The 25,060-nt window shown below is 31.9% G+C and overlaps 3 protein-coding genes across 4 annotated transcripts; 1 reads left to right on the forward strand and 2 right to left on the reverse strand.

The window, feature by feature from the left end:
- Nucleotides 1–12,162: 12,162 nt before the first annotated feature.
- LOC124938961 lies at nucleotides 12,163–12,672 on the reverse strand. Its single transcript, XM_047479481.1, has one exon. It carries the CDS (start codon nucleotides 12,670–12,672, stop codon nucleotides 12,163–12,165), a length of 510 nt encoding a protein of 169 aa, XP_047335437.1.
- A 1,108-nt stretch (nucleotides 12,673–13,780) lies between these two features.
- LOC124938273 (importin subunit beta-1-like) lies at nucleotides 13,781–17,861 on the forward strand. Of its 2 annotated transcripts, XM_047478692.1 has the most exons (4): nucleotides 13,781–13,989; nucleotides 14,568–16,994; nucleotides 17,314–17,513; nucleotides 17,638–17,861. In XM_047478692.1, exons 2-3 carry the CDS (start codon nucleotides 14,575–14,577, stop codon nucleotides 17,510–17,512), a joined length of 2,619 nt encoding a protein of 872 aa, XP_047334648.1. In that variant the 5' UTR covers nucleotides 13,781–13,989; nucleotides 14,568–14,574; the 3' UTR covers nucleotide 17,513; nucleotides 17,638–17,861. The 2 variants fall into 2 exon arrangements, with proteins under 2 accessions (XP_047334648.1, XP_047334647.1); XM_047478691.1 differs by having other exon boundaries at nucleotides 13,782–13,995; nucleotides 17,314–17,861.
- Nucleotides 17,862–18,846: 985 nt separating this feature from the next.
- LOC124938962 (protein NODULATION SIGNALING PATHWAY 2-like) lies at nucleotides 18,847–20,286 on the reverse strand. Its single transcript, XM_047479482.1, has one exon. It carries the CDS (start codon nucleotides 20,284–20,286, stop codon nucleotides 18,847–18,849), a length of 1,440 nt encoding a protein of 479 aa, XP_047335438.1.
- Nucleotides 20,287–25,060: the final 4,774 nt, after the last annotated feature.

Raw genomic sequence — 25,060 nt, forward strand, 5'->3', positions numbered from 1 at the left:
TTAAATGAGAATTTTAACTTGAAAGAAGTACTTAATATTGCACCAGATTTTAAATACAACCTTATTTCAGTAGCAAAACTAATAAGAGATAATAAGATAACCTGCACTTTTTCTGAAAATTTTTGTGTGTTGTAGGGCCATGATCAAAATGTAATCTATGAAATTGGAGAGAGAGTTGAAAATCTTTTTTTCTTTTATTCTTTAAATGATTTCAATAATGTAAGAGTAGATATTGTTTCTGAAAACTTCTTCAAAATGTTAGTGAGTTTGCGATGATGCACCAAAGATGTGGGCATCCATTTAATAAAGTTTTGAAAATAATATTTTTTTTAGCAAATGAAATGTCCAATTACAAAGTTTCATATAATGCATTTTCAAAATAGTTTGTCTTTTTCAAAAGACAGGTTTGATCTTATACATATTGATTTATGGGTCCTTATAAAGAAGAGTCTTTCATAAATACAGCTTATATGCTTACAATAGTAGATAATGTTTTCAAGATGCACATGGACTTTTCTTCTTAAAGACAAAACACTTGTATTTGATAAGATTAAAAAAAATTCTCATGGTTGAAAATCATGTTAATAATAGTGTTAAAACAATCAGAAGTGAGAATGAAACATAATTTGTTAATGCTAAATGTTCTGAACTTTTTAATAGTATGGAAATAATTCATAAAAAGACATGTTAATACTTCACAACAAAATGGAGTTATAGAGTGTAAACACAAACATTTAACACAAGTTGCAAGATCCTTACTGAAATATCCTAGTGTGTCAATTAGTTTTTTTTGGTCATTATCTCTACTTACTGCTACATATTTGATAAACATAATGCCTACATAATTTTTAAAATGGAAAACACATATATATGCTCACTCAAACTGAATTTGACTATAATAATCTAAAAGTTGTTGATAGTCTTTGTTATATTGCAAATCCTTTACCGATCAGGTCACAGTTTTAAGATAGAGGCATAAAGTGTGTTTTATTGGATATCTTTCAAACCAAGTAGGATATCTTGTTTATCAACTTGATTTAGGAGAAATCACTACATATCGAGATGTTAATTTTTATGAAGACATTTTTTCTTTTAAAGAGAAATCAATAATTTCAAATAATATACCTCTAAATAAAGATCAAATTTCTATCTCCTCATCAAAAGATGAATCTGAAAAAACAAATCAAACACCAGTCAATGAAAATATTTTTGAATTACCTTCACATGAACACATCACTAAAGTAGATCATAATATTTTTCAAATAGAAATTGAACAAAATCAGAATGTTTCTAAACTAAATTGTAAAAGAAGTCATTAACATACATACTCCAACTTGGATGAATGATTTTGTAGTTAATCAAGTTGAGATTTCACACAAACAATCTAGTAATATACACCAAAACATTTATCCTTTTAATTCTTTTTTAAAAGATGATGAATATATTATTTTTTTATCTAACATTGATCATACTTCAACACCTCAAACTTATTTAGAAGCCTCACACAATCCAGATTGGGTAAAAGCTATGCATAATGTTCATTAAAAGTTTTAAGAGTTAATAGAACTTGAGAATCTATATATATATAATGATGCTTAATTTTTAAAGTGTCCGGATTGTCGGATCGAGAACTGTGGTTAATTTGGATATATATGTGAGAGTAAATAAATACTTATTTTTTTCACGGTTTTTTATATTATTACTCGTGCAAATGCACGGGATACATGCTAGTTAACATAATTACCTAAAGGAAAGAAAGTAATTGGATGAATGTGGTTTTTAAAACTAAATTTAATGTTAATTGAACATTAAACTTGTAGTTAAAGGCTACCATCAAAATAGTGGAATTGATTTTAATTAATGTTTTGCACTAGTTTCCAAAAATGTTACTATTAGACTCGTTATTGTCTTAGCAGCGTCTAAAAGATGGTTTTTACACCAAATAGATATTGATAATGTTTTTCTACATGGATCACTTGAAGAAGAAATTTATATGAAAATTCCAGATGATTTTCAATCTGACTATAAACACATTGTTTGTAAGCTAAATAAGAGTCTATATGGACTCAAACAAGCTTCCAAACAATGACATTCATAAATATTATCTATTCTGAATCAATTAGGTTTTCGAAAATTAGAATAGGATCATTGCTTATATATAAACATTGTGATCCATTTAATATTGCCCTACTTATCTATGTCAACGATATATTGATAGCTGGAAATGATATTGATCAAATTTCTATGCTTAAAAAATCATTTGATTCAAAATTCAAAACTAAAGATCTTGAAATTGCAAAAACAATTCTTGGTCTAGAAATAATACATGTTTTTTTTTAAATATCAACTTTTATTAGAAAGAACGCGAGATACGTTCAAACGTTACAAAAGAGAAGGAAATAAACAAAACAATAAATAAGAAAATAGCGTAAGAGTTTTAAATACCAATAAGATCAAAAAATTCTTATCTCACACAAGCCCCTCTTTTACGGATTGAGACGAATGCGTGTATCCATAAATCCTTTGAGACACTTGTATCCATAAATTTTCCGTTTGAAAACTCTTCTATTTCTTTCTTTCCATATTCTCCACCACATGATGAGGGAAATTGGTTTTTAGTCGTCCACAATTTTGTTGCTAGAGCTCAAATAAATCTATTTGACCCAAAAGTCAACGACTTTTGATGGTGTATTTCATTGAAAATGAAGGATGTTCTACAGAAGAGCCCACATGCTCTTGGGAAGGTCACAATGAATAAGAATGTGATCAATGGATTCTTCACTCTTTAAACAAATATTGCATTTACTAGTGAGATGTTTTTTTTTAGTTTGTTAGATGTCAAGACTCCTCCATTGCTATCTTCCCAATAAAAAAACGAGATTTTTGATGAATTCATTTACTTCCATACCTCTTTCTAAGGAGAACGTGATGAAGTTCTTTGGAGAGACACGTGATAAATGTAGCTAGTTTTAAAATCGAGATAGTCTGATTGAGAAAACTTGTTGTCAGTCTCTAGGTCAATCAAAACGTTGGTAAGAGCATCTATAAGGAGATCTCGTCTCGACTCCTCTTCGATGGAAAGCCGTCTATTTAAAGGAATTCTCCTAACAATTTGATTAGATATGAGACAAAAACACTACTTTAACCTCCTTTTTACTAAAGATCTCAAAAAGATCCCGATAAGAGTCTGGCAATTTTCCACTATGATATCACAGATCATTCCAAAAATTGATTATTTATAATTACCAATCGTAAAAATGAGAAGGGGTGGAGTTTCTCCCATGTTTTAGATGTACGTCCATATAGGCTTCTACCCAAAAGAGGCATTCATTCATTATCTCGAAGTTTGTACTTGATGATGATTTTTTTCTTCGAGAGACTTGTGTTTTCGTTGAGAAATCTCAACCACAATTTACAGAGGAGCGAAGTGTTGAAAAGGGAGAAGTCCTTGATTCCCAAGTTTGCCGTCAACAACGTCAAGTTTTGTTGTGTCCCATCTCAACAAGTGAGTGATTTTAAATTAGTTGAAGTTCCCCCCAAATGAAATTCGTAATGATTATGTATATTCTACTGACCATCAATGTAGGGATAGGAAAGAGTGACATAAAGAATGTTGGTATTGTGGCGAAGGAGTTCTTAATGAGGACCAATTTGCCTCCTTTAGAGAGACGTTTTCTCTTCCAAAGAGCCAACTTATTTCTCATTTTCTCGATGATAGGATTCTAAATATCCTTGCAACTGAATTTGGCACTGAAAAGGAAGTCGAGATACTTTAATGGGAGAGAACCAATTCGAAACCCATAATTTCGGCCAATGGCCTGTGTTATGAACGTTACCGATGAAAAAAATTCAGACTTTTCTCTATTAATCTTTAACCCAAGCATGACTCAAAAAGAATAAGAATATTCTGAAGAGAATGAATGTTTTATGTTGTAGGTATAGTAAGACAAGGAGTGTCGTCAACAAAAAGTAAGTGAGATATGTAGTTGGATCATCTCGTCATTCCTATATTAATTCATGTGAAAATACTAGCGTTGATGACTCTCTCAAATAGTTTTGACAAACCTTCCATAATCATCATAAAAAGGAGGGGTGATAAAGGATCCCATTGTCTAAGTCCTCTCGAGCTCTTGAAAAACTCAAACACTGTGACATTGATAAGAATTGAGAACTTATGTTAAGTAACACAAGTTTTGACCCACCTCCTCCATTGCACTCTAAACTCATCTTCTCAAAGAAAGAAAAGAGAAAATTTCAAATGACGTGATCAAAAGTTTTTCGATATCAAGATTATAAAGGTATCTTGTCCCCTATCTTCTAATAATAGAGTCAATGCACTCATTTGCAATGAGAGAAGCGTTGATGATCTGTTTATCTGTACGGACGTCATTTGGTTATGAGAAATGAGGTCTAGCAAAAGAACTTTGAGCCTATTAGCTAAAGTTTTTGCCAAGATTTTATAGAAGCTCGTCACAAGGCTAATAAGTCTAAAGTGTTTGAGCTCCTTGGTCCCTTAAATCTTCCTAACAAGGACAATAAAGTTAGAATTCTAACAATTCTTAAATAAGTCGTAGCATGAAAGTGCTTGAACGAGCTCAAATAGTCCTCCTTAATAAATTTCCAAAACTCCTTAATGAAAGCGTTTGTGTATCCATCCGGACCAGGTGCTTTGTCTCCATCATAACTTGTAATAGTTTCCCAAATTTTCTCAATTGTAAAATCCTGCTCGATGGAGGACTTTTGTTGCTCCCTAATTTTTTTAAAGTCATTTCCTCCCAAAATCGGTCTCTCATAAATTGGCTTTGTGAGAAGACTCTCATAGAAAGAGAGAATGAAATCCCAAATAGAGTTTGCCTCGACGATCTCAATCCCGTTCACCTTAAGGATAGATATCTGATTATATTTTGTTGATAGTTTGCAAAGTTATGGAAGAATATATACTATTAGAATCCTCCTTCTTGAGCCATTTACACCGTAATTTTTTTCTTGCGTTATCTTCTTCCCATTTATAAAGAAACTTGAGTTTTTCCATGTGGGTGCACCTACTAGATTTTTTAGCTTCAGTTAGATCTCGTTCTTCTTCCAACATGTCAATGATATCAATATCTTGGGAAACGTTAGTAATGTTGGAACGAATGGAGCCAAAGTTGACTCGCCTCCATTCTTTAATGAATTTTTTGAGATTTTTAAATTTAAATAAAGGATAAAATATTGTCTCTCCACAACCGGTGAGTGATCCACCCACGACTTTCTAACATCCGACACAAAATTATGATCCAAGAGAAGAGCGTTTTAGAATCTGAAAGGTGTTTTAGGTCAATGACATTCATGTGAATCAAAGAAAGTATATATTAGATCTAATAAATGATATTGGTCTAATTTAATGTAAACCAACTAAAAACCCCATGATTAGGGGTATCAAACTACATGAAGAATTCCATAAATCCATACTTGAACCAAGTAGGTTTAGGAGATTGATTGGAAGATTGTTATACTTAAATTATACTCTCGATATTACATATGTTGTGCAACAACTATCTCAGTTCATGAATGAACCATCTATTAGTCATTGAGAAATTGCTCTTCATGTGGTAAGATACTTTTTTAAAAGGTACTCCTTCTATTGGGACATTCTATCCATTTGATAATAAAATTAAGTTACAGGCTTATGGAAATTCATATTGGTGATCTTGCCCTCTTACTCGAAAATTACTCACATGTTACTGCATTTATCTTGGGAATTATATTATCTCTTGAAAAACAAAGATACAGTCAACAGTTTCTAGATCATCAACTAAAGTTAAATATCATTGTTTGGCGATTATATCTAGTGAAATTAAATGGATTTCATATATGTTGACATATTTTTAAATTGAAATGTCAATTATAGTTACATTATATTGCGATAATCAAGTTGCAATTCATATTTCTGAAAATATTATTTCATGAACGTATAAAGCATATTGACATTGACTATCATATTATTAGAAATCATTATTTGACTGGTTTTATCAAACTGATATATATTTCTACCAATAATCAAATTGAAAATATATTATTTAAAGTTTTAGATTTTCTGATTTTTAATTATCTTCGATTCAAGCTATTTCTCCAAGATGTTCATCTTGAAGGAAGTATTGAGATAAGTATTATTACTTTGTTATTTATAATTTTATACTAACTAATTTGTGAGTTATTTTGTTCAGATGATAAAGTTTAAAGATAATTAGTTAGTATAATAAGTTTAATACCTTACATAAATAGAAAATAATATTTTAAGGACTAATTTATATTTTGTTATAACTGAAACAATAATCGGGCAAATGACCCTGGCTATATAACCGACATTGGTGTTAATCACTATTTCACTTTTCTCAATAATATTTTAGACGATTTTCTCTCCGTCATTTTTTAGCATTCTTGATCTTGGTACATCAAATTCATGTTGATTCATCAAGTTTTATTGTATTTTTCACACCATTATTAACATCCCCAATCAAAGCCTAAAAGAGTTTGTACAAGAACTTGATCCATCAGTTCATGGGTAAATTTTGATCCAACAACTTTATAGTGAAAGACGACTTTTTCACTAGATCTAACTCATATGTCTTACATGCAATGCGACTAGATGTCAACATTTGAGCCTCACAAACTATCATGCGACTAGAAGCTCGTGTCTCGTATCACTTATTTATATTTGACCCCAAATTTTGTTGACACATTCAACCCTACCCAAATTTAATTGGACAATACAAGACTCGGATGTCACAAAATTCACCAAAACATTTTTTGAGCAGTAGTCTTTTATTTTAGAAGGTTTAATGCCATGAGAAAATTGTAGTTAATTATGTCAGACAAGGATAAGCATGTGTTACATGTGTAAAAAAGATCATCAAAGGCATATAATGGACTTGTACTAACCCAATGCATATGCATATGAATATGAATAGGAATAAGAATAAGAATAAGAATAGATACCCAAATTCGAACCCCACTGACATTTATATACTCAACCGCTGGATCTATATCTTTGTTTGATTAATAACATACTTTAATACATGATATTCGATATATAAATTTATATATCTTTATTATTTCTTGAATATACTATGTATATTAAATAGATGAATATGTGATAATTAAAAATTCACTAAAATAGTTCAAGTATTACGAATTCGATTCTCACTTAGAATGCTTTAAATTGAAGTGTATGTCATGATCATAAATATTGAAGCGATTAACGTATAGAATGACGAAGAACATATAAAAACTAAATCAACATAACTTAAATGAATAATCAAATCCCTTCTTCTAGCCTAACGACAACCAAAGCATCCCTTCTTCTAGCCTAACGACAACCAAAGCTAAATATCCACAACCTCCATGAGAGATCCTGGGTTCGAGCCCATCAGACGACAAACTTTGCGCCTGTTTAAATAGTTAAGTGTGTTTGCGGGCTATGTGCTTAACCCCTTTGTGGTCACATATACTGAATGATAGAAAAACTAAATCAATTAAGTAAATACATTTTTTACACTTATTTTATAAAATAACTAATGATTCGATCAACAATTCGCATATTAGAGAAATTTTGAAAGTCGAATATTCCATCAAAGATCTTGTTTTTTGGATTAAACTATGTTCACGGTGAAATTTTTACGATTGATATGTGCATGAAAAAATATTGAATTATGGTAAGTGATTGTCACATGTGTAATTTGCATTGTCGATGGTGACTACAATCTAGAGTCTTTTGTTAAATATGATTAAAATTCATTGGGTGATACCCGAATCTTTGGATAATTGCTCGAAAGTTTAAATTGAAGTGAGTAATATGTAAAACTTATATATTTTGGTTACCATCCCGATTATTTTATATTGAACTATTTGGTTTGAGAGAAATCGTCAAACCTTTATTGATTGTAGTCGTCCAACTCATATAATTCATAATTCTATTACTATAATATTTTTCTGAGATTCGTTTTGGAAAGTCAGTAAAGTCGATCTATGAATTAATTAAATAATTGTTTCTACATTCTTATTCTTATTTCTATTTTTGTATGATACTTTTATTTTATGATCATACTTTTATTTTTTTTAATCAATTTTTAATATATACATACACCATTTTCCAATATAAAATTAATGATACTATTAACAATCTTACATGCCTCTCATTGGGCCTAGTAGACTATAGCAGTGGAGTTTTTTTAAGAATATAATCATTTCTTTTGATTATATTTTTAATAAGAAGGGTTAGAAAGAAAATGTTGAAAACTCTAATAAAAATTAAAAAAAATAATATTTAGTTAAATTTTAACGAGATATATGATTTATCATAAATTATTTAAAGTAAACATAATAAATAAATAAATAAAATCACTAATTAGTACATATAAATAAATAAAACTAATCGGGAGTTAATCAATTTTCTCGAGAACTTACGAGCTCGAGAACTTATTGAGTACCGTTTTTTATTTTATTCTTCATATAATTCTTTTATCGTTGTGTTCAAACATTTTCATTATTTTTAATATATATGAACCTTTTAAAAAAAATAACTACTACCTACGTGTTGTTATGAATCCAACTTTCTTAAATTTTTCTTCTAGTCTAAATGTAATAATCGTCCTAAGAATGTTTTCATCATTATTTTTATGGGCTGAACCTAGTCATCCAACATATTTTTCAGGAATATCTAAATTAAATTTCATCACCATTGTTCTCAAAATTGTAAAAACCCAATAAAAATGATCCTCAAATATGAGTTCACCTCTTAAATGTAAGAAAAAAATATTACTATTTTTTTAATTTATAAAAATAACACAATATGATCCTTATTTTTTTTTCAATTATGACATCACTTTCAACTTAATTAAAACCAATTCAGATCTAACATTGTTTGGTTAACTTTATTCAATTTATTTTATTTCAATTTGTACTTCTTTTTATTTCAATGAGTAAAATATATGTTTGATATTCGGTCTAAGGGTTTTTGTTAACCTATCAAATTAATAAAAGATTGAACAAAGAAGAAATCATGTCCATGATAAACTATTGTTCATGATTAAAAATAAGTGGTTAAACTCGTCTTTTCAAGATTTTAGGTAGTGATGATCTAAACAACTTTTATGTAAGACATTGTTACACTTTGTTCAATAAAGTTAGCCCAATTGTTTTCAAGGGCTAGAATGAATGAAGGACAAATCTGGAGTGATATCGTTTTTGATGGTTTTGCTCTTATTCATACATGGAAGAGTATTCCTTTAACGTCGGCTAATTGGGATCTATGTCAACGATGGAACATCATATTGGAGGAAGTCGTAAAAGCTCATTCGTACAAGGCTATATGAAGTAAATGAAGATGGTTGGCGGTTTGTTTGTGTGTATTCAGGATTACTGTAATGTTGATTCATAATTGTTTTTTTTTTAAATATTTCATTTAATAAAAAATCGTTTATGCACAACGATAAAGGCATGACATGAAAAAAAAGTTATGTATAAATTGATTACATTAGAATAATTAATTGACTCGAAGATCTTCAAGAAGGGCAATAAGATCTCCACACAAATCCGCTGGTTTTCCAGATCTAATTTCCGACATCGTCATGATAATGACATTGTGAATAATCCTTAACGGTCTACTTTCGTTGTTAAAAGTTCTACGATTTCTTTCAACTAGATAATCCACCAGAAAATTATAGGAATAAAGACTCATCTTCTAAGTCTCATATTTTTAGTCGCCCCAATCCATGCCTCCCAATAGCTACTAACAGTTTCTGACATAACCCATTGTATTCCAGTCAAATTCCACAAAAGACTTCATATACTTGCAACAACGTGACAATGTAAAAGTAGATGAGAAGTTATCTCAACCTCTTTATAGCACATACGACTCACAATAATCATATATTTTTTCATACATCTATCGTCAGTGAGAATTCCGTCAGGAATAACACTCCAACCAAAAAATGAGATCTTAGTAGGCATCTTAGACTCTCATAAAATTTCTCAACAAAGATCAATCGGGCTAACCTTATTGAACAAAGTATAACAATGTCCCACATGAAAGTTATTCAGATCACGACACCGCATAGAATCTCGAGAAGACGTGTTTAACCCTTTATTTCTAACCATTAACAAAAGTCTATCATTGGACATGCTTTCATCACTGTTCAATCTTCTTCTATATCTGATACAATTAAAAAAACCATTAGACCGAATGTCAAACATATCTTTGACCGATGAATCTCTACAAATAGAGATAAAAGAAAACTCGGGGAAACCTTCGCCAAACATATACCACCACACCAAGTGTCATCCCAAAAACTAATCGAACTTTCATCACCCACAATAAAAATCGAATGCTCCCGATAAACCTTCCAAATGACATAAATACCACCCCAAATGTTGTAACCCACGGGTCTATAAGAGTTTTTAGTGAACCAGCTAGACTTATCCTGTCATATTTACATTTAATCAATTTAGCCCAAATACTAGCTTCCTCAGTTGCAAATCTACTACACCATTTGGATAATAAGGCTTTATATTAAAGGAAATAATATCGCGGATTCCCATCCCCCTTGCTCTTTTATTAATTTAACCTTATCCCAACTCACTAAATGAGAAAATGAAGAATCAGACGATCCCCATAAGAATTTACACATAATTCTCTCCATCTTCACGACCACAGACTTAGGGATGACAAATAGAGACATCATATAAGTTGGCATTGAAGAAAGGGCGCTCTTGATAAGAACTAATGGACCTCCCTTAGAAATCATCTTACTTTTCCATATGGGAAGCTTCCTCTCCATCTTACTTATGATTGGGTCCCAAGAAGTTTTAGAGCTAGCTTTAGCCCTTAGAGAGAGCCCAAGATATATAGACGGAAAAGTTCCAATTTTAAATCCCAGAATACAAGCCAATCTAATCTTTCTCCTAGACAAAACTGAATTAGAGAAGAGTATATCAGACTTACCCAAATTAACATGCAGTCCTGAACACGCTCTAAATAACTAAAGAATATCATGAAGGTGTTTGACATTTCTCTTAGTAGCCTGAATCATGCAAAGAGCGTCATCTGCAAATAATAAATGAGACATAGAGAATGTAGATCGTCTCGCACCGCACTCCACCCACGAAACAAACATGCATCCTCAGTAAACGACAACATTCTAGAAAGGCCTTCCATGACAATAACAAATAAGAAAGGGGACAGAGGGTCCCCTTGTCTTAAACCCCTTGAACTCTAAAAAAAATAATGAGAACTCTCATTCACGATAACAGAGAATTTCGTTGACGATACGCAAAATCTATTCCATCCGATCCATTTCTCCCCATACACATTCTACCAATAATATCAAAAAGTAACTCCCAATTAACATGATCATATGCTTTCTCGATATCGAGTTTGACAAAAGCACATTTATCGCCTATAGAGTTAGCCGAATCAATACACTCATTTACAATTAGTGCCGCATCGAAAATTTGACGGCCTTTGATGAAAGTCATCTGATTTTCAGAGATAACCATACCTAAAATTTCACGCATTCTGTTTGCCAAACATTTAGAGATAATCTTATAAAATAATGTAACCAAACTGATGAGTTGGAAAATTTTCACGTCGATAGTACATGTTGCCTTACAAATTAGAAAAATCAACGTAAAATTCCAACTTTTCTCAAAAGATGAAAATCGATAGAAGTGATTCATAGCTGCCATAATATCAGCCTTAAGGAACTCTCATTCCTTTTTTTAAAAAACAGGGTAAAACCGTCACTCTTGGGGGACTTATCACTACCATAGTCCATTATTGTTGCCTCCACCTCCTCGATAGAGAAAGTAGCTTCCAACATGCATTTCACTTGCATTTATAGATGCAAAACTGATGTTATCCAGTTTTTGTCTAACTCGAAATGGTTCCTGAAACAAATCTTTGTAAAATTGAATAATACTATTAGATATACATGGTTCGTTCTAATGCACGACACCAGCAATGGATATCGAGTTAACAACGTTATTTATCGCTTGTGCTTTAGAGATGCCATGGAAATACTTAGTGTTTTTATCACCTTCCCGCAACTAAATCGCTCTACTGCGTTGTCTCGCCCCAATTTCCTCCTCTTTACATATTTCAAGCAACTCGCTCACTAGATGAATTCATGCAGAAATTTCCGTACTAGAGAGATCACGAACTTCCTCTACACTATCAATTGATAAAATTTCACGACTTAAAATCTCAACCTTGAAGCGAAACAATGCACGATCCCCTACAAACCAACTCTTTAGCATCTTCCGTAGATTTTTAAGCTTAATAAATAGTCTAGATGATGGAGAACCAAACACGACCTCCCTCGCCCACCAACCTTCCACATTCGAGATAAAATCATCTCTTGTCAACCACTTGTTCTCGAATCTGAAAGGTCGACTAGTTGGAACCACCTCCCTCCACTCAATGAGAATAGGACGATGATTAGAACAACTCCACGGTAAGACCTTCTGAAATACATTAGATACATCATGGAAAATCAAGTTACTCACAAGAAATCTATCAATGCGGGATTGCACATTCCCACCGTGTCTGTTACCTCTTCTAAATGTGAATTGCCCTCCTTTCAAAGGCAAATCAACGAGCTCCAAATTTTCGATTGTCTTAGAAAACTCACGCATATGCCTTGTGAGTCTTCCTGCTCTTTTTTGTCTCAGTAGGAACCCTAACTTCATTCATATCCCCCGCAAAAATAATAGGTAGATCCCAAATATTTGTCACCTCCACAAGCTCATTGAAAAAATCAGACTTAAGGTTAGAAAGCACAGGTCCGTACACCGTAGAAAACATCCAACGAAAATTATCCTCGCGGTTACGGCGCTGAATACTAACGGAAAATCGACATATATTAATGTCCATTTTCTCAAATAAATCTTCATTCCAAGTTACCAAAATCTCACATGATGCCCCGATATAATTAAGAGCCTCTCAACCACAAAATCTCCAATTACATAGGTCACGAATAATCCCAAATATGTATATGAAATGACATGTTTATTGTGAGTTGTTGTCGTATTTATTACAATGATGTGAATCCGATTGTCCATATATTTTTACATTGTCACAATCTTGCAAATATATGAAGTCTTTTATGTAATTTGACCGGAATCCAATAAGTTATGTTGGATACCATCGATAGCTACTAGGAGGCATAGATCGGGGCAGCTATAAAAGCGAGACTTACAAAATCTATCTTTATCCCTATAATTTTCTAGTGGACTATCTCATTGAAAAAATCAAAGAACATTTAATAATCAAAATATATCGTTAATTATTATTCACAATGTCATTATCACGACGATGACGGAAATTAGATACATATAACCCTTCTTTTTTTAAGACTTTTGAGCCAGTTAATTGTTTTCACGTTTTTTTATTTTTTGTTTTACTTTTTAATTACTTTTTAATTTTATGTTTTTATCGTTATATTTTAAATGGATCATTTTAATTTATTTTTTTATCAATTTATTTATAATTTTTTAAAATAATTGCAAATTCTAAATAACTCTAATAAATATTTTGTAATTCAACATTTGCAACCTAAATAATAATAATAATAAAAATGTAAACGGTGTCATTCTAACGTAGTGACGGTAATGGTAACTCGAACACTGAGAAAACGTTAGGCCCATTAGGGTTTTTTTACTGGACGGCGGGCAATTCGGGCAACAAGCAACCTGCCCGTTAATTTTCAATTTGGCGATTCAGCCCTCCCGCTTCTTCACAGCGTTCGAAACAATCATCTGCGCTCTTCTTCCTTCTTTCTTCACTTCTCTGCGTTTTCACTTGTTTTTAAACCCTAAATCCTGATACCCAGATATTGATAAGCTTTCAAATCACTAAAGTTTTGTAGAGAGAGATTGAAACCCTACTTTGCTCCGTCTTCCCTTTTCGTCTACTGTTGCTGTTTCAACTCATCTCTGGTGCACCAAGCTTTGGTAAAGGTTTATTTCTCTTTAATCCAATCTTCTTTGCCTTTTCTTATCTATTTGAACTCAGTTGATTGGGAATTTCCGCATTTCTATGCTGATATTCATGTATTCACATTTACAGTAGCTAAAATGAGCGAGTTTTGGATTAATTTGTTTGCTTCGATTTACGAATCTCGCTATTTTTTGCTCACTATCATCTTTAGTTATATCTTGTCCGATTCTCTCTATAGAATGATTCGATTTATCTGAAGACTTTTAGATTTTATTATTTGAATGAAGCAATGCTTCCATGTTTTCTCGTGTTCGTTTTCGCTATGAAAGTTTTCTCCTTGTCATGTTAATCTTATGACTGAATAGAAGCCCACATGTATTGACAATCTACTGATTAATTTGAACCCTTTCTGTTATTTTCTCCTCTATTATCCTCTACTGAACCCTAGATTGATCCCATGATTGTTGTCAACTAATAACTGACCGTGCCTTTCTCTTTAATCCTAATTGAAGCAGGCTTTTGAATCATTTTGTTTATGGAATCTACAACATAATATAGGGTGTGTGATAAACTTTTCCTTGTTGCAATACAGGAGCAAAATGGCCATGGAGATCACCCAGTTTCTTCTGAATGCTCAATCAGCAGATGCAAATGTCAGAACTGAAGCTGAGGGTAAACTCAGGCTTTTCCAGGAACAAAATCTACCATCATTTCTTCTATCCTTATCGTGTGAGCTCTCAAACAATGAGAAACCAATTGAATCTCGTAGATTGGCTGGTATTGTGCTTAAGAATTCATTAGATGCTAAAGACGCTACTCGGAAAGAGAATCTTGCTAAGCATTGGGTATCAATTGACATTTCTATCAAGGCAAAAATTAAAGAGCTGCTATTGAGTACTCTTGGTTCATCTGTGCTTGAGGCTAGGCATACTTCTGCACAAGTCATTGCAAAAGTTGCAGCAATTGAAATTCCACGAAAAGAATGGCCTGAACTCATTGGATCGTTACTTTCCAATATGACTGATCCAAACAAGCCTGCACCCTTGAAACGTGTTACATTGGAAACACTTGGATACGTTTGTGAAGAGATATCTCACCATGATCTTGTCCAAGATGAAGTCAACTCGGTTCTAACTGCCGTTGTTCAGGGCATGAGTGTAGGAGAGTATGGCCCTGAAGTTCGGCTTGCAGCCACCCGCGCTTTATACAATGCTCTGGATTTCGCCCAGACTAACTTCGAAAATGAAATGGAGAGGAACTTTATCATGAAGGTGGTATGTGAAACAGCCGTAGCTAAAGAGCAAGAGATTCGACAAGCAGCTTTCGAGTGTCTAGTTTCAATCGCTTCAACCTACTATGAAGTTCTCGAACCCTATATGGAAACCATCTTTCAACTCACGTCAAATGCAGTAAAAGGAGATGAAGAAGCTGTTGGATTACAAGCAATTGAGTTTTGGAGCTCAATCTGCGATGAAGAGATTGAACTTCAGGAATACGAAGGATTCGAAAGTGTTAATTCTACCCCAGCTCACTCATGCTTCATTGAGAAATCCCTTCCTGTTCTTGTTCCCATGCTGCTTGAGACATTGTTGAAACAGGATGAAGATCAAGACCAAGATGACACCATTTGGAACGTGTCCATGGCTGGTGGGACATGTCTCGGTCTTGTCGCGAGAACTGTCGGTGATCGGATAGTATCTCTTGTAATGCCGTTTGTGGAGGCTAATATATTGAAGACCGATTGGAGGGCTCGTGAGGCAGCTACTTACGCGTTCGGTTCGATCCTCGAAGGGCCGAGCGTAGAGAAGCTTACTCCGATGGTTAATTCCGGTTTGGAATTCCTTCTTAATGCAATGAAGGATGGTAACAGCCATGTGAAGGACACAACTGCTTGGACCCTTAGCAGGATTTTCGAGCTATTGCATAACCCATCGTCTGAATTCTCCTTGATTTCTCCGGCGAATCTCCAGCGAATTCTCATGGTTTTGTTGGAGAGTACGAAAGACGCTCCCCATATTGCTGGCAAGGTCTGCAGTGCCATTTATTTCCTTGCTCAAGGTTACGAAGACGATGATGCTAGCTCTTCGGTTCTTACGCCTTACCTACCTGATATCATAACATGTCTTATCGCAACTGCCGATCGGCCAGATGGAAACGAGTCTAAGCTGAGGATTTCTGCGTACGAAACATTGAATGAGGTGGTCAGAAGCGCGAAACTCCCAGAAACTGCCCAGATTATTACGCAACTACTGCCCGTCGTTATGAATAAACTCGGGCAGACCGTCGAATTCCAAATTATATCGTCAGACGATATTGAAAAGCGAGGTGATTTGCAGGCCCTTCTTTGCGGAGTTCTCCAGGTCATTATACAGAAACTCAGCAGTGCTGAAGAAACCAAACAAGTCATTCTTCAGGCTGCTGACCAGATTATGCTGTTGTTCCTTAAGGTTTTCTCTTGCCGGAGCTCTACAGTTCATGAAGAAGCAATGCTGGCTATTGGGGCATTGGCTTATGCGGTTGGACATGAATTTGGAAAGTACATGTCTGAGTTTTACAAATATCTGGAAATGGGTTTGCAGAATTTTGAGGAGTACCAGGTTTGTGCTGTTTCGGTTGGGGTTGTGGGTGATATTTGCCGTGCATTGGATGATAAGGTATTGCCGTATTGCGATGGAATGATGACTCATCTTCTTAAGGATCTTTCGAGCAACGAATTGCATCGTTCTGTGAAGCCGGCTATATTTTCTTGTTTTGGGGATGTTGCTCTTGCGATTGGAGAACATTTTGAGAAGTATATTGGTTATGCCATACCTATGATGCAGGGTGCTGCTCAGATATGTGCGCAGATTGATGATAGTGATGAGGAAATGGTGGAATATGGTAACCAACTTAGACGAAGCATCTTTGAAGCTTATTCAGGAATTCTTCAGGGTTTTAAGAGTGCCAAACCAGACCTTATGACGCCTCATGCCACTCATATTCTTCAATTTGTGGAATTAGTTTCCAAAGATATGAGAAGGTAATATAATCACCTGTTATTTTGTCACAATTTTAGGTCAATTTGGAAACACTTTCTTGATCTTGATCTAGATGAGAAACCTTTGCCTAACAAATTCTGTTTTCAAACGTGATCTCGTATGTATCCATGTCTAGACGAGATACTTTATAGAAAATAATGTTTCCAAAGAAATTTATGGACGATTTTTCATCTAGATTCGTACCCATATCCAGAATGTGTTTTCAAATGGGCAAATTCGCAAAATAAAGTTTTTTTTTTTTTTTTTTTTTTGCATTTGTTATGAAAAGTGATAGAATTGTTGGTGGGGTTGCTTGTGCAGGGATGAATATGTTACAAGGGCAGCAGTTGCAGTTCTGGGTGATTTGGCTGATGCATTTCGTTCAAATGCTAAGATACTGTTTAAAGATCACTCATTCTATAATATGTTCCTAGAGGAGTGTCTTGAATCTGATGATGAACAGCTTAAGGAAACAGCGGCATGGACTCAAGGGATGATTGTAGCGGCCTTCTCTCTATGAGGTTAGAAGTTTTTTGTTTTATTTTTTTCTTCGTTTTAAGGGACGTTGTTGGCCACCTACAAAGATATGTGGATCCTTAAAAAAGGGTTGAGTTTTTCGTATTTTTTTTATTTTTATTTTTTTAGGCTTCGGCTAGTTTTATCAAAGTCTCTAATTAGACACAGGTGGTCTGTCGGGAACTTGTACGAACACGATCCATTTTATGCATGTCGCATGTGGTTATTTGTGTTTGTTTCTAGATACCTTTGTGTTTTTTTTTGGTTTCTTATGCCATTAAGGACCTAGAATCATGTGTTTGACAATGGCAATTTTGTGAATGTACAATGAAAGTGCAGCAATCTTTGAATCATAAGCATGCATGCATAAAAAAGGGTATTTATTTTTAAGGTTTGTTTGTTTTCAAGGTGTCAGTTCACTTCTAGAGTTTTTCCTGTGGAGAAGATTATTTAAATGTTAGTTCTTGAAAATATAAGTTTGAGGTCTACTAAATGACTAGGAAAACAACACTCCATTGATTCCATCACTGCCTGATAATGCACTAAACAACCTGTAAATACGAATAAAACGACAACATCTCCCAAGAATCTCCACAACGGAATGCTTCTACACCATCTTGATTTTGAGAGAAATACTCCAATGCCATCTTTAGGAAGTTTTGATTCTGTTCTTTATCCCCACCCATCTCAATCATGAATTGTGCCCCTTAGATATGAAATGAGCCAACTTCCCTTGTGGGAATATTTGGTAGAATGCCATGAAAGCTGTCCAGAAGTTCTTTCTTGATTCTTGTGTGAGCTACTTTGTTTGCTTGTCTTCTTGTTGCCGTTGAAGTCAATAGTACCACCATTCTTGTCTGATTGTTTTCTATAAATTCGCCACAAGCCTTTGATTTGATGTATTATTCGGAGCTGATTATCTAGCTCCCTTTTGTCTGTCGTCCTAAGTGCTGCAACTATGAATCTAGTTAGAAATTGTCATGATCTGGTAATGAGTTGATGAGTTTGCTTTTGTGAATCTAGTAAGATACTGTTTGAATTCAATGATTATACAATTTAGATTTTGTTCTATTTTCCACATGTCAATCCTTTTGAGATTAGTCACAAAAATTCTTCCAACTAAAACAATAAATCAACATATTACAATACCAACTACTCTCTTTTTATATAATTGGGCGTGTTCAACCTACTTCTTCGAACATTAACTAATCCCCGGTAGTTGCAAAACAATGTTGTCATAATCACACACAAACTTGCAACTCTCAATGAGAATTGAAATTAAGAATTCAAAAGTGATATTCATCTTATCAAATAAAATACTTGGGTTGGGTTATCCATCTAGGAAAAACCCATCTTCTCTTGTTGTAAAGATGACATCTTTGATATTGAATTTGTTGATTTGTATAATTTCCAGCAAGAAACAGTCACAAGTGGAACATCTTTCCATCTCAATCTCATCTCATTACAATTTTCTCCATGGATATCCAACCCATATAAACCCCCACAAACTGACAAAATTTCCATGGATTCCATAACACAATCTTCGCTTATTCTCCAACCCTCCAAACCATTCTTTACTCCGACATTACATCTATCCAATTCACGCTTGAATGAAAACGACGATATCAAAGGCGCCACAAAGAGGCATTCCAATGCAGTTCGAGCTTCACCAAGATGTAAAGGGAAATTCCACTCAATTGATTCCAACATCGATTGATAACAAGTTATATGTTTATCAAATAACAATGAATCTTCCGTTTGATCGTCGCAAGCAGCTATATCGCCATAAATAACAATACCTTCATTACGTGCTAGCAATAATTTGGCCACACTTAGAAATCCAGTAGCCTTATAATTGCTATTCATAGCCTTCTTCCCCATATGTGGAAGTCCAACCATACAATTAAATACCAGCCATTCTACTTTACTACTTCCTTCTATCATAATCATCAAATCATTTAGATTCATGATAGTCACTTCCAAATTTAAACCAAACATTTTAGCATGGTCTTTTAGCAATATCTTAGTCTCCTCCAGATCCCATTGCCAATAACCACCATCTTGATCAGAATATTCGTCGTCCCATTTGATCATTGTCAACTTAACGTGCCTTGTTCGATATCCAATGGTTTCGAGTAACGTGGGCCATTGGATTCCAGATCCGACATTGAAATCGACAATATGTACAACCTCCAAATCATGAGTAATGGTTTCGAGAATTGTTCTGTTAGCGGTTAAATGAGCAATCTTTCCATAAGGAAAATTTTGATAGAATGTCTTGAAAGCTGCATGGAAATTCTTCATAGATTCTAGCCAAAGATAGTTTTTTCCATTTGTGCTCATCAAAGGACGAAAAAGGTAATACAACAACCGGTCCATGGTGGTTCCACCAACCGGACTAACTACTTTCTCCTTTGCCCGGTTCATAATGACATTAGAAAGCTCTAATTGTTCATTCTTCATAGCATCTCCATAAGCCTTTGCTAATTGAACCATACTCAATTCATGATATTGATCTATCTCCACGCCTTCAATTGGAAAAGTGAAGAACCAATTGAGTGATGGACCGATCTGATTATCATTGCCTAAGAGAGTCCCGGAATCTTGAATGATCTCAATCGATTCATTTGAGGAGAAATTAAACATGTTTGAGGAGTGATTATTATCGTGGTTCATAGGAAGAGGATTGAAATCTGAAGGGTGATTCGTTAAGAATGTAGTGTAGTTGTTGAAGAACAAATTAGGATTAGTATTGAAAAATGGACTTGAAGGTTGCATTTTTGTTTGGATGAAGTAGTTTAATTGTTACAACATGTCTAAAGAGAAGGGGTCAATTATATAGAGATTTGGCAACATTGTAAATCATTAAGAGTAGGACAAACTTATCACTTTCTAAGATATAATACCAATCTTGCAAACTTCCTTCCTTGAATGTTTTATTAAACTATTATTTATTATGATAACATTCAAACTTATTTGAACACTCCAAATTGTTATACCCATCTAACTTGAACCGAAATCATTCAATTAGTCGGTTATAGGGTCTTCATTGAATATATATATATATATATATATACGTTTTTGTTTAATAAGAAAGTTTATTTGAAATTATTATTATAATGATATTCTTGTACTTAATTTTATTTAATAAATCTACCAAACTAAAATAACTAAATGAAAATATAGATTTAAGTATAACAAATTTGTTAAATTAAAATTTTAATGGAGAAGATCCAATAATATTGTAATTTATTGAGGGCGACTCTAAAGACAAATCTTTTTAAGTTCGAAAAGTATAATTGAATAAGTAGAGCAGTCCGAAACAACTTAATCAGGAATCGGGAAATTTTCCATAAAATATTTTGAAAAGTAATAAAAAATGACTTTTTCCCGTGATTGAATTAATTATTTGCCAAAATGATGAGAAATAATGAACAAGTTTTAGCTTTTTTTTTGTTGTAATATTTTGTTTATAGAACCAAAGTCTTAGCTTTAGATGATTAATGTAAGATAGTACTAATTTTCTAATTAAAAAAAATAAATAAAGGAAATTCTTAGTCCACCCAAATGTACAAGAATTACTCTTAAGGATGAAAAGGTTAAATTTCATATTACAAATTAAGGATGAAAAGGTTAAAATAATAGATAAAATAATTCCCAAGCCTGCATTAACATCAAGAATGATAGCATGACACATCGTCAATTAATATTTTAAACATCTTTTTCATGATATTATGAATAAATAAAACATGGTGGAAACTTACAAGTCTCTTCCAAGAAACAACAATACAAAAAACTCATCCTTATTGAAAATAAATAATACTTATTTTCCCCATACAATAATTTACTGATTACTACATTTTTGTATTGCTCCAACAAGCAAGGGTTTTGGAATATTTAGTTAAAGACAAAAGGGTGATTTTTTTGGACAAATGGTGGTGGATGGAAACATACATTTAGTCAATAGTAGTATTTTTTTTTAAGGTTTTTTGGTTTTGTATTGTTGACATTTATATTGTTTTAATGTTGTTTTAGTTTTTTTAATTGTATTTTTTTATGGTTTTGATTGAAAATTGTATTCCCTCTTAGTTGTTTGTTATATTTTGAATAAAGTTGTGTGGAATTTATTCTGTATTTGAGCTTACTTTTTGGAGTCTTAATTGGAGTCTTTTATATATATATATATATATATATATATATATATATATATATATATATATATATATATATATATATATATATATAAAACCTAATTCTATTTGATCATTAATTATTTTTTTTATTTTTTTCATTTATTTAGAATTAAATTTTGTTTCACTAATTTAATATATTATTAATTCTATATCAACAAATTATTTTCATTTAAATTTTTTATATTTACTTTTAAAATTCGAAAAAGATAGAATCACTTATTATTTTTTCTAATTCTCGCTTTCCTAATATTTATCTTCTTAATTTATATATTAGTTAACTTTATCATGTTTACAACTATTATGTGATTTTATTATGTTGAATTAATATTACAAATTAATATCATCTCATTTTTTTCAATTAATTTTATAATTTCACTTTAACTGTTTAATAAAATATTTATTTAGTTAAACTTACAATTTTTACTATTACAGAGCAAAAATTTCAGCAATTTGACACTCTATATTTAACGAGAATTATCTAAAGATGTAAATATATATTTTATTATAGATGAATTTAATGTTTTTAAATTCGGTAGTGTTTAATTTATTTAATTATTATAATGTAATGTCTTCTTTTGATATATTATTTATTACACAAAATTTAAGCTCACCCCAACGTGAATTATTGGATCCGTCCATATATATATATATATATAACTAAAAATGAATCTCAAATTAAGTTATCCAAAATACATTGATATAAAATAATCTGAACATATAAATGAAGGTTGAAAAAATATGGACCTAGACACATTATTAATAGAGAAATGACCGGGTATGGAAATCAATTTATTAATCCATTAATTCTTTTGTAGTACATTGTTATTTGAGATATTATAACGTTGAGGGATGAACATAATTTCAGTTTTGTAATTTAGAATTCTCATTATTCATCTTTTCACAATTTGTCAAGCATTTGACTCTATCGGATCAAACATGAGATACTTTAATAATGATAGAAAGAATGTAGAAATCAAAATAAATAAAAATACTAATGAAAGAAGTGAAAGAACCATATACAAATGAATTAATTCAAACTGTGAATCTTTTCAATTCTTCATATAGGAATCTTTGTTAAGCCCATTTGGTTTGGGTATTTTTATTATAATCTCCTACATCGAATGTTAGTTCAATCCGAATAAAATTTTATAAATTTTATAAAGCTATACAATTAAAATTGATCCGATCGAAGTTATATGCATATTAGGTGATCCTTTCATCGTCAAATGCTCTGTCTTCTACGAGGGACATCTTTTGAAAACAAAAATAAACTAAAATTAATCATGTCTTTGGTGTGACCACACTATCACTAAAAATAAAAATAGCACTAACCAAATTTGATTCCTAAATAATTATAGGTTAACATATCATTTAATCAACTAAATTATATGTTATTTTTGTTTAAAATAATACAAACTTATTATATTTATTTAATGAGAATAATACCAAATTTGTCTACAAAACTTTGAAGAAGGTCTCAAATGTACCCACGTATTTGAAAAATTCTATTTAAACTTAGAACTTGTCAAAATGTGTCGTATTTTAAAAAATAAATATTATTATATTGCCACATAAATTTGTACATGTGTCATTCAAATTCAAACAAAATAAAAATATGCATGAGCAAGATATAACATTAAACCTCACATACAAAAGGACATACAAAAGGAAGCTAGACTTAGAAACCTCTACAACAATCCTCGAATAAAGATAATTTTAACTAGAAGTCAAAATATTTGGTAGAGATTCTCCCATCACTGTTTTATTGATTCGTTCAACGTGTTTTACTTATAGGAACTCAAATAAGTTCGTCTTTGAAGAAACCCTCAACAAATTGCATGATTATTGGATCTTCTCAATCGTAAATTTTATTTTTTTAAATGATTTATACAATTTGATATTTAGATCATCAACTATTTATTTTGATTTTGTAGATGATATTGTATTATTTATTAATAATGTCCTACAGGTAACTTATTTGAATTTAATTAGAATTATGACATTATAATAAAAATGAAGTCATATATATATATATATATAAATGATGCTTAATTTCAAAGTGTCTGGATTGCAAAACATTTGAATATATATGTAAAAATAAATTAATACTTGAGTCGAATTTTGAGTTAACCCGCCCATAAACTTAAAACGGTTAAAAATAAAATTAAAAATACTATAGGTATGTTTCAAACTTGCAACTTAACAAAAACGAGTATAACCCTTTAACCAATTAGGCTAATAAAATATTATATTTTAAATTCAACACAAAATTTGATGAACGTGGGAAATTTTAATAATATAAGTTCAACTTTTTAACTAACTAATATATATATATATATAATGATGCTTAATTTCAAAGTGTTCGGATTGTCAGGTCGAGAGTTGTGGTTTATTTAGATATATATGTGAGAATAAATTGATACATGAATCGAATTGTGGGTTGACCGTCCATAAACTTAAAACGATTAAAAATAAAATTAAAAATGATATACGTATGTTTCGAACTTGCAACATAAAAATATTTAAAGGGTATTATTATATAATAATAAAATGATTTTTAAAAAAATTTAAGAGTATTTTAAAATTTTGATTAATGAATTAAGTAATATAAAAAAGAGAATATAATAAAAAAAATTATTTTGGTTATTCAAATAACCTAAGCCAAACAAGGCCTTGTGTATGTGATAAAAATATAAATATTTGTATTAACTATTTAGCGTCGGAGGATTTGGTGCCCTAAGCAAAAAAAATAAAAATACATTTATTTCTTATTTTAGTATAATTTGTGTTTTATTAAATAAATATAATAAGTTTGTATTATTTAAAAAAAATTAATTTGTTAAAATCTATGTATCAAATTGTAAATACTATTAATTTAAAGAGAAATGATAAACTCAACGAATGATCAGCGAAATCAAGACCACGAATTCTATGTGGCCTGTCACGTAGGTAGAAGAGAGAATTTTTTTTAAAATATATAATACTAGAAAACGTTTCAGTTCCCTCTCTTTATTCTTTTCATTTTTTATTTTCGGCGATCTCTCTTTCTTCTCTGGCGATTTTGCTCTCCGGCTTCCGCGACTTCTTCTCTTCTCTTCATCGTCGTCCAATCGAAAATGGTAAGTGTTTTCTCTTTCCTTCGTTTATTCTTCCCTTCATTTCGAAAATGATAAGTGTTTCATACTACTTCTCTTCTTTTCAAGCTGGTCCAGGTTCATCGTCCGACAAGATTCCAAGGTAAATAAATACACCATGTTATCCATCTTTTTAGAAACAGGTCTGTTTAGCGATCAAGTGTAGCTTCATTTTGGGTTTAGCTTTAGAAACGATTTCGAAAAGGTTGTAAAAGAGTAATTTTG

Source organism: Impatiens glandulifera, chromosome 5 (assembly GCF_907164915.1).
Source record: "Impatiens glandulifera chromosome 5, dImpGla2.1, whole genome shotgun sequence".
Lineage (NCBI taxonomy): Eukaryota > Viridiplantae > Streptophyta > Magnoliopsida > Ericales > Balsaminaceae > Impatiens > Impatiens glandulifera.

What these genes read in the sequence shown, in the direction of transcription:
- LOC124938961 (XM_047479481.1), bottom strand. Translation starts at nt 12,672, where the DNA reads ATGCGTGAGTTTTCTAAGACAATCGAAAATTTGGAGCTCGTTGATTTG.
- LOC124938962 (XM_047479482.1), bottom strand. Translation starts at nt 20,286, where the DNA reads ATGCAACCTTCAAGTCCATTTTTCAATACTAATCCTAATTTGTTCTTC.
- LOC124938273 (XM_047478692.1), top strand. Translation starts at nt 14,575, where the DNA reads ATGGCCATGGAGATCACCCAGTTTCTTCTGAATGCTCAATCAGCAGAT. An exon ending in GTTTCCAAAGATATGAGAAG is followed by an intron (nt 16,995 to 17,313) that starts GTAATATAATCA and finishes TTGCTTGTGCAG; the next exon opens with GGATGAATATGTTACAAGGG.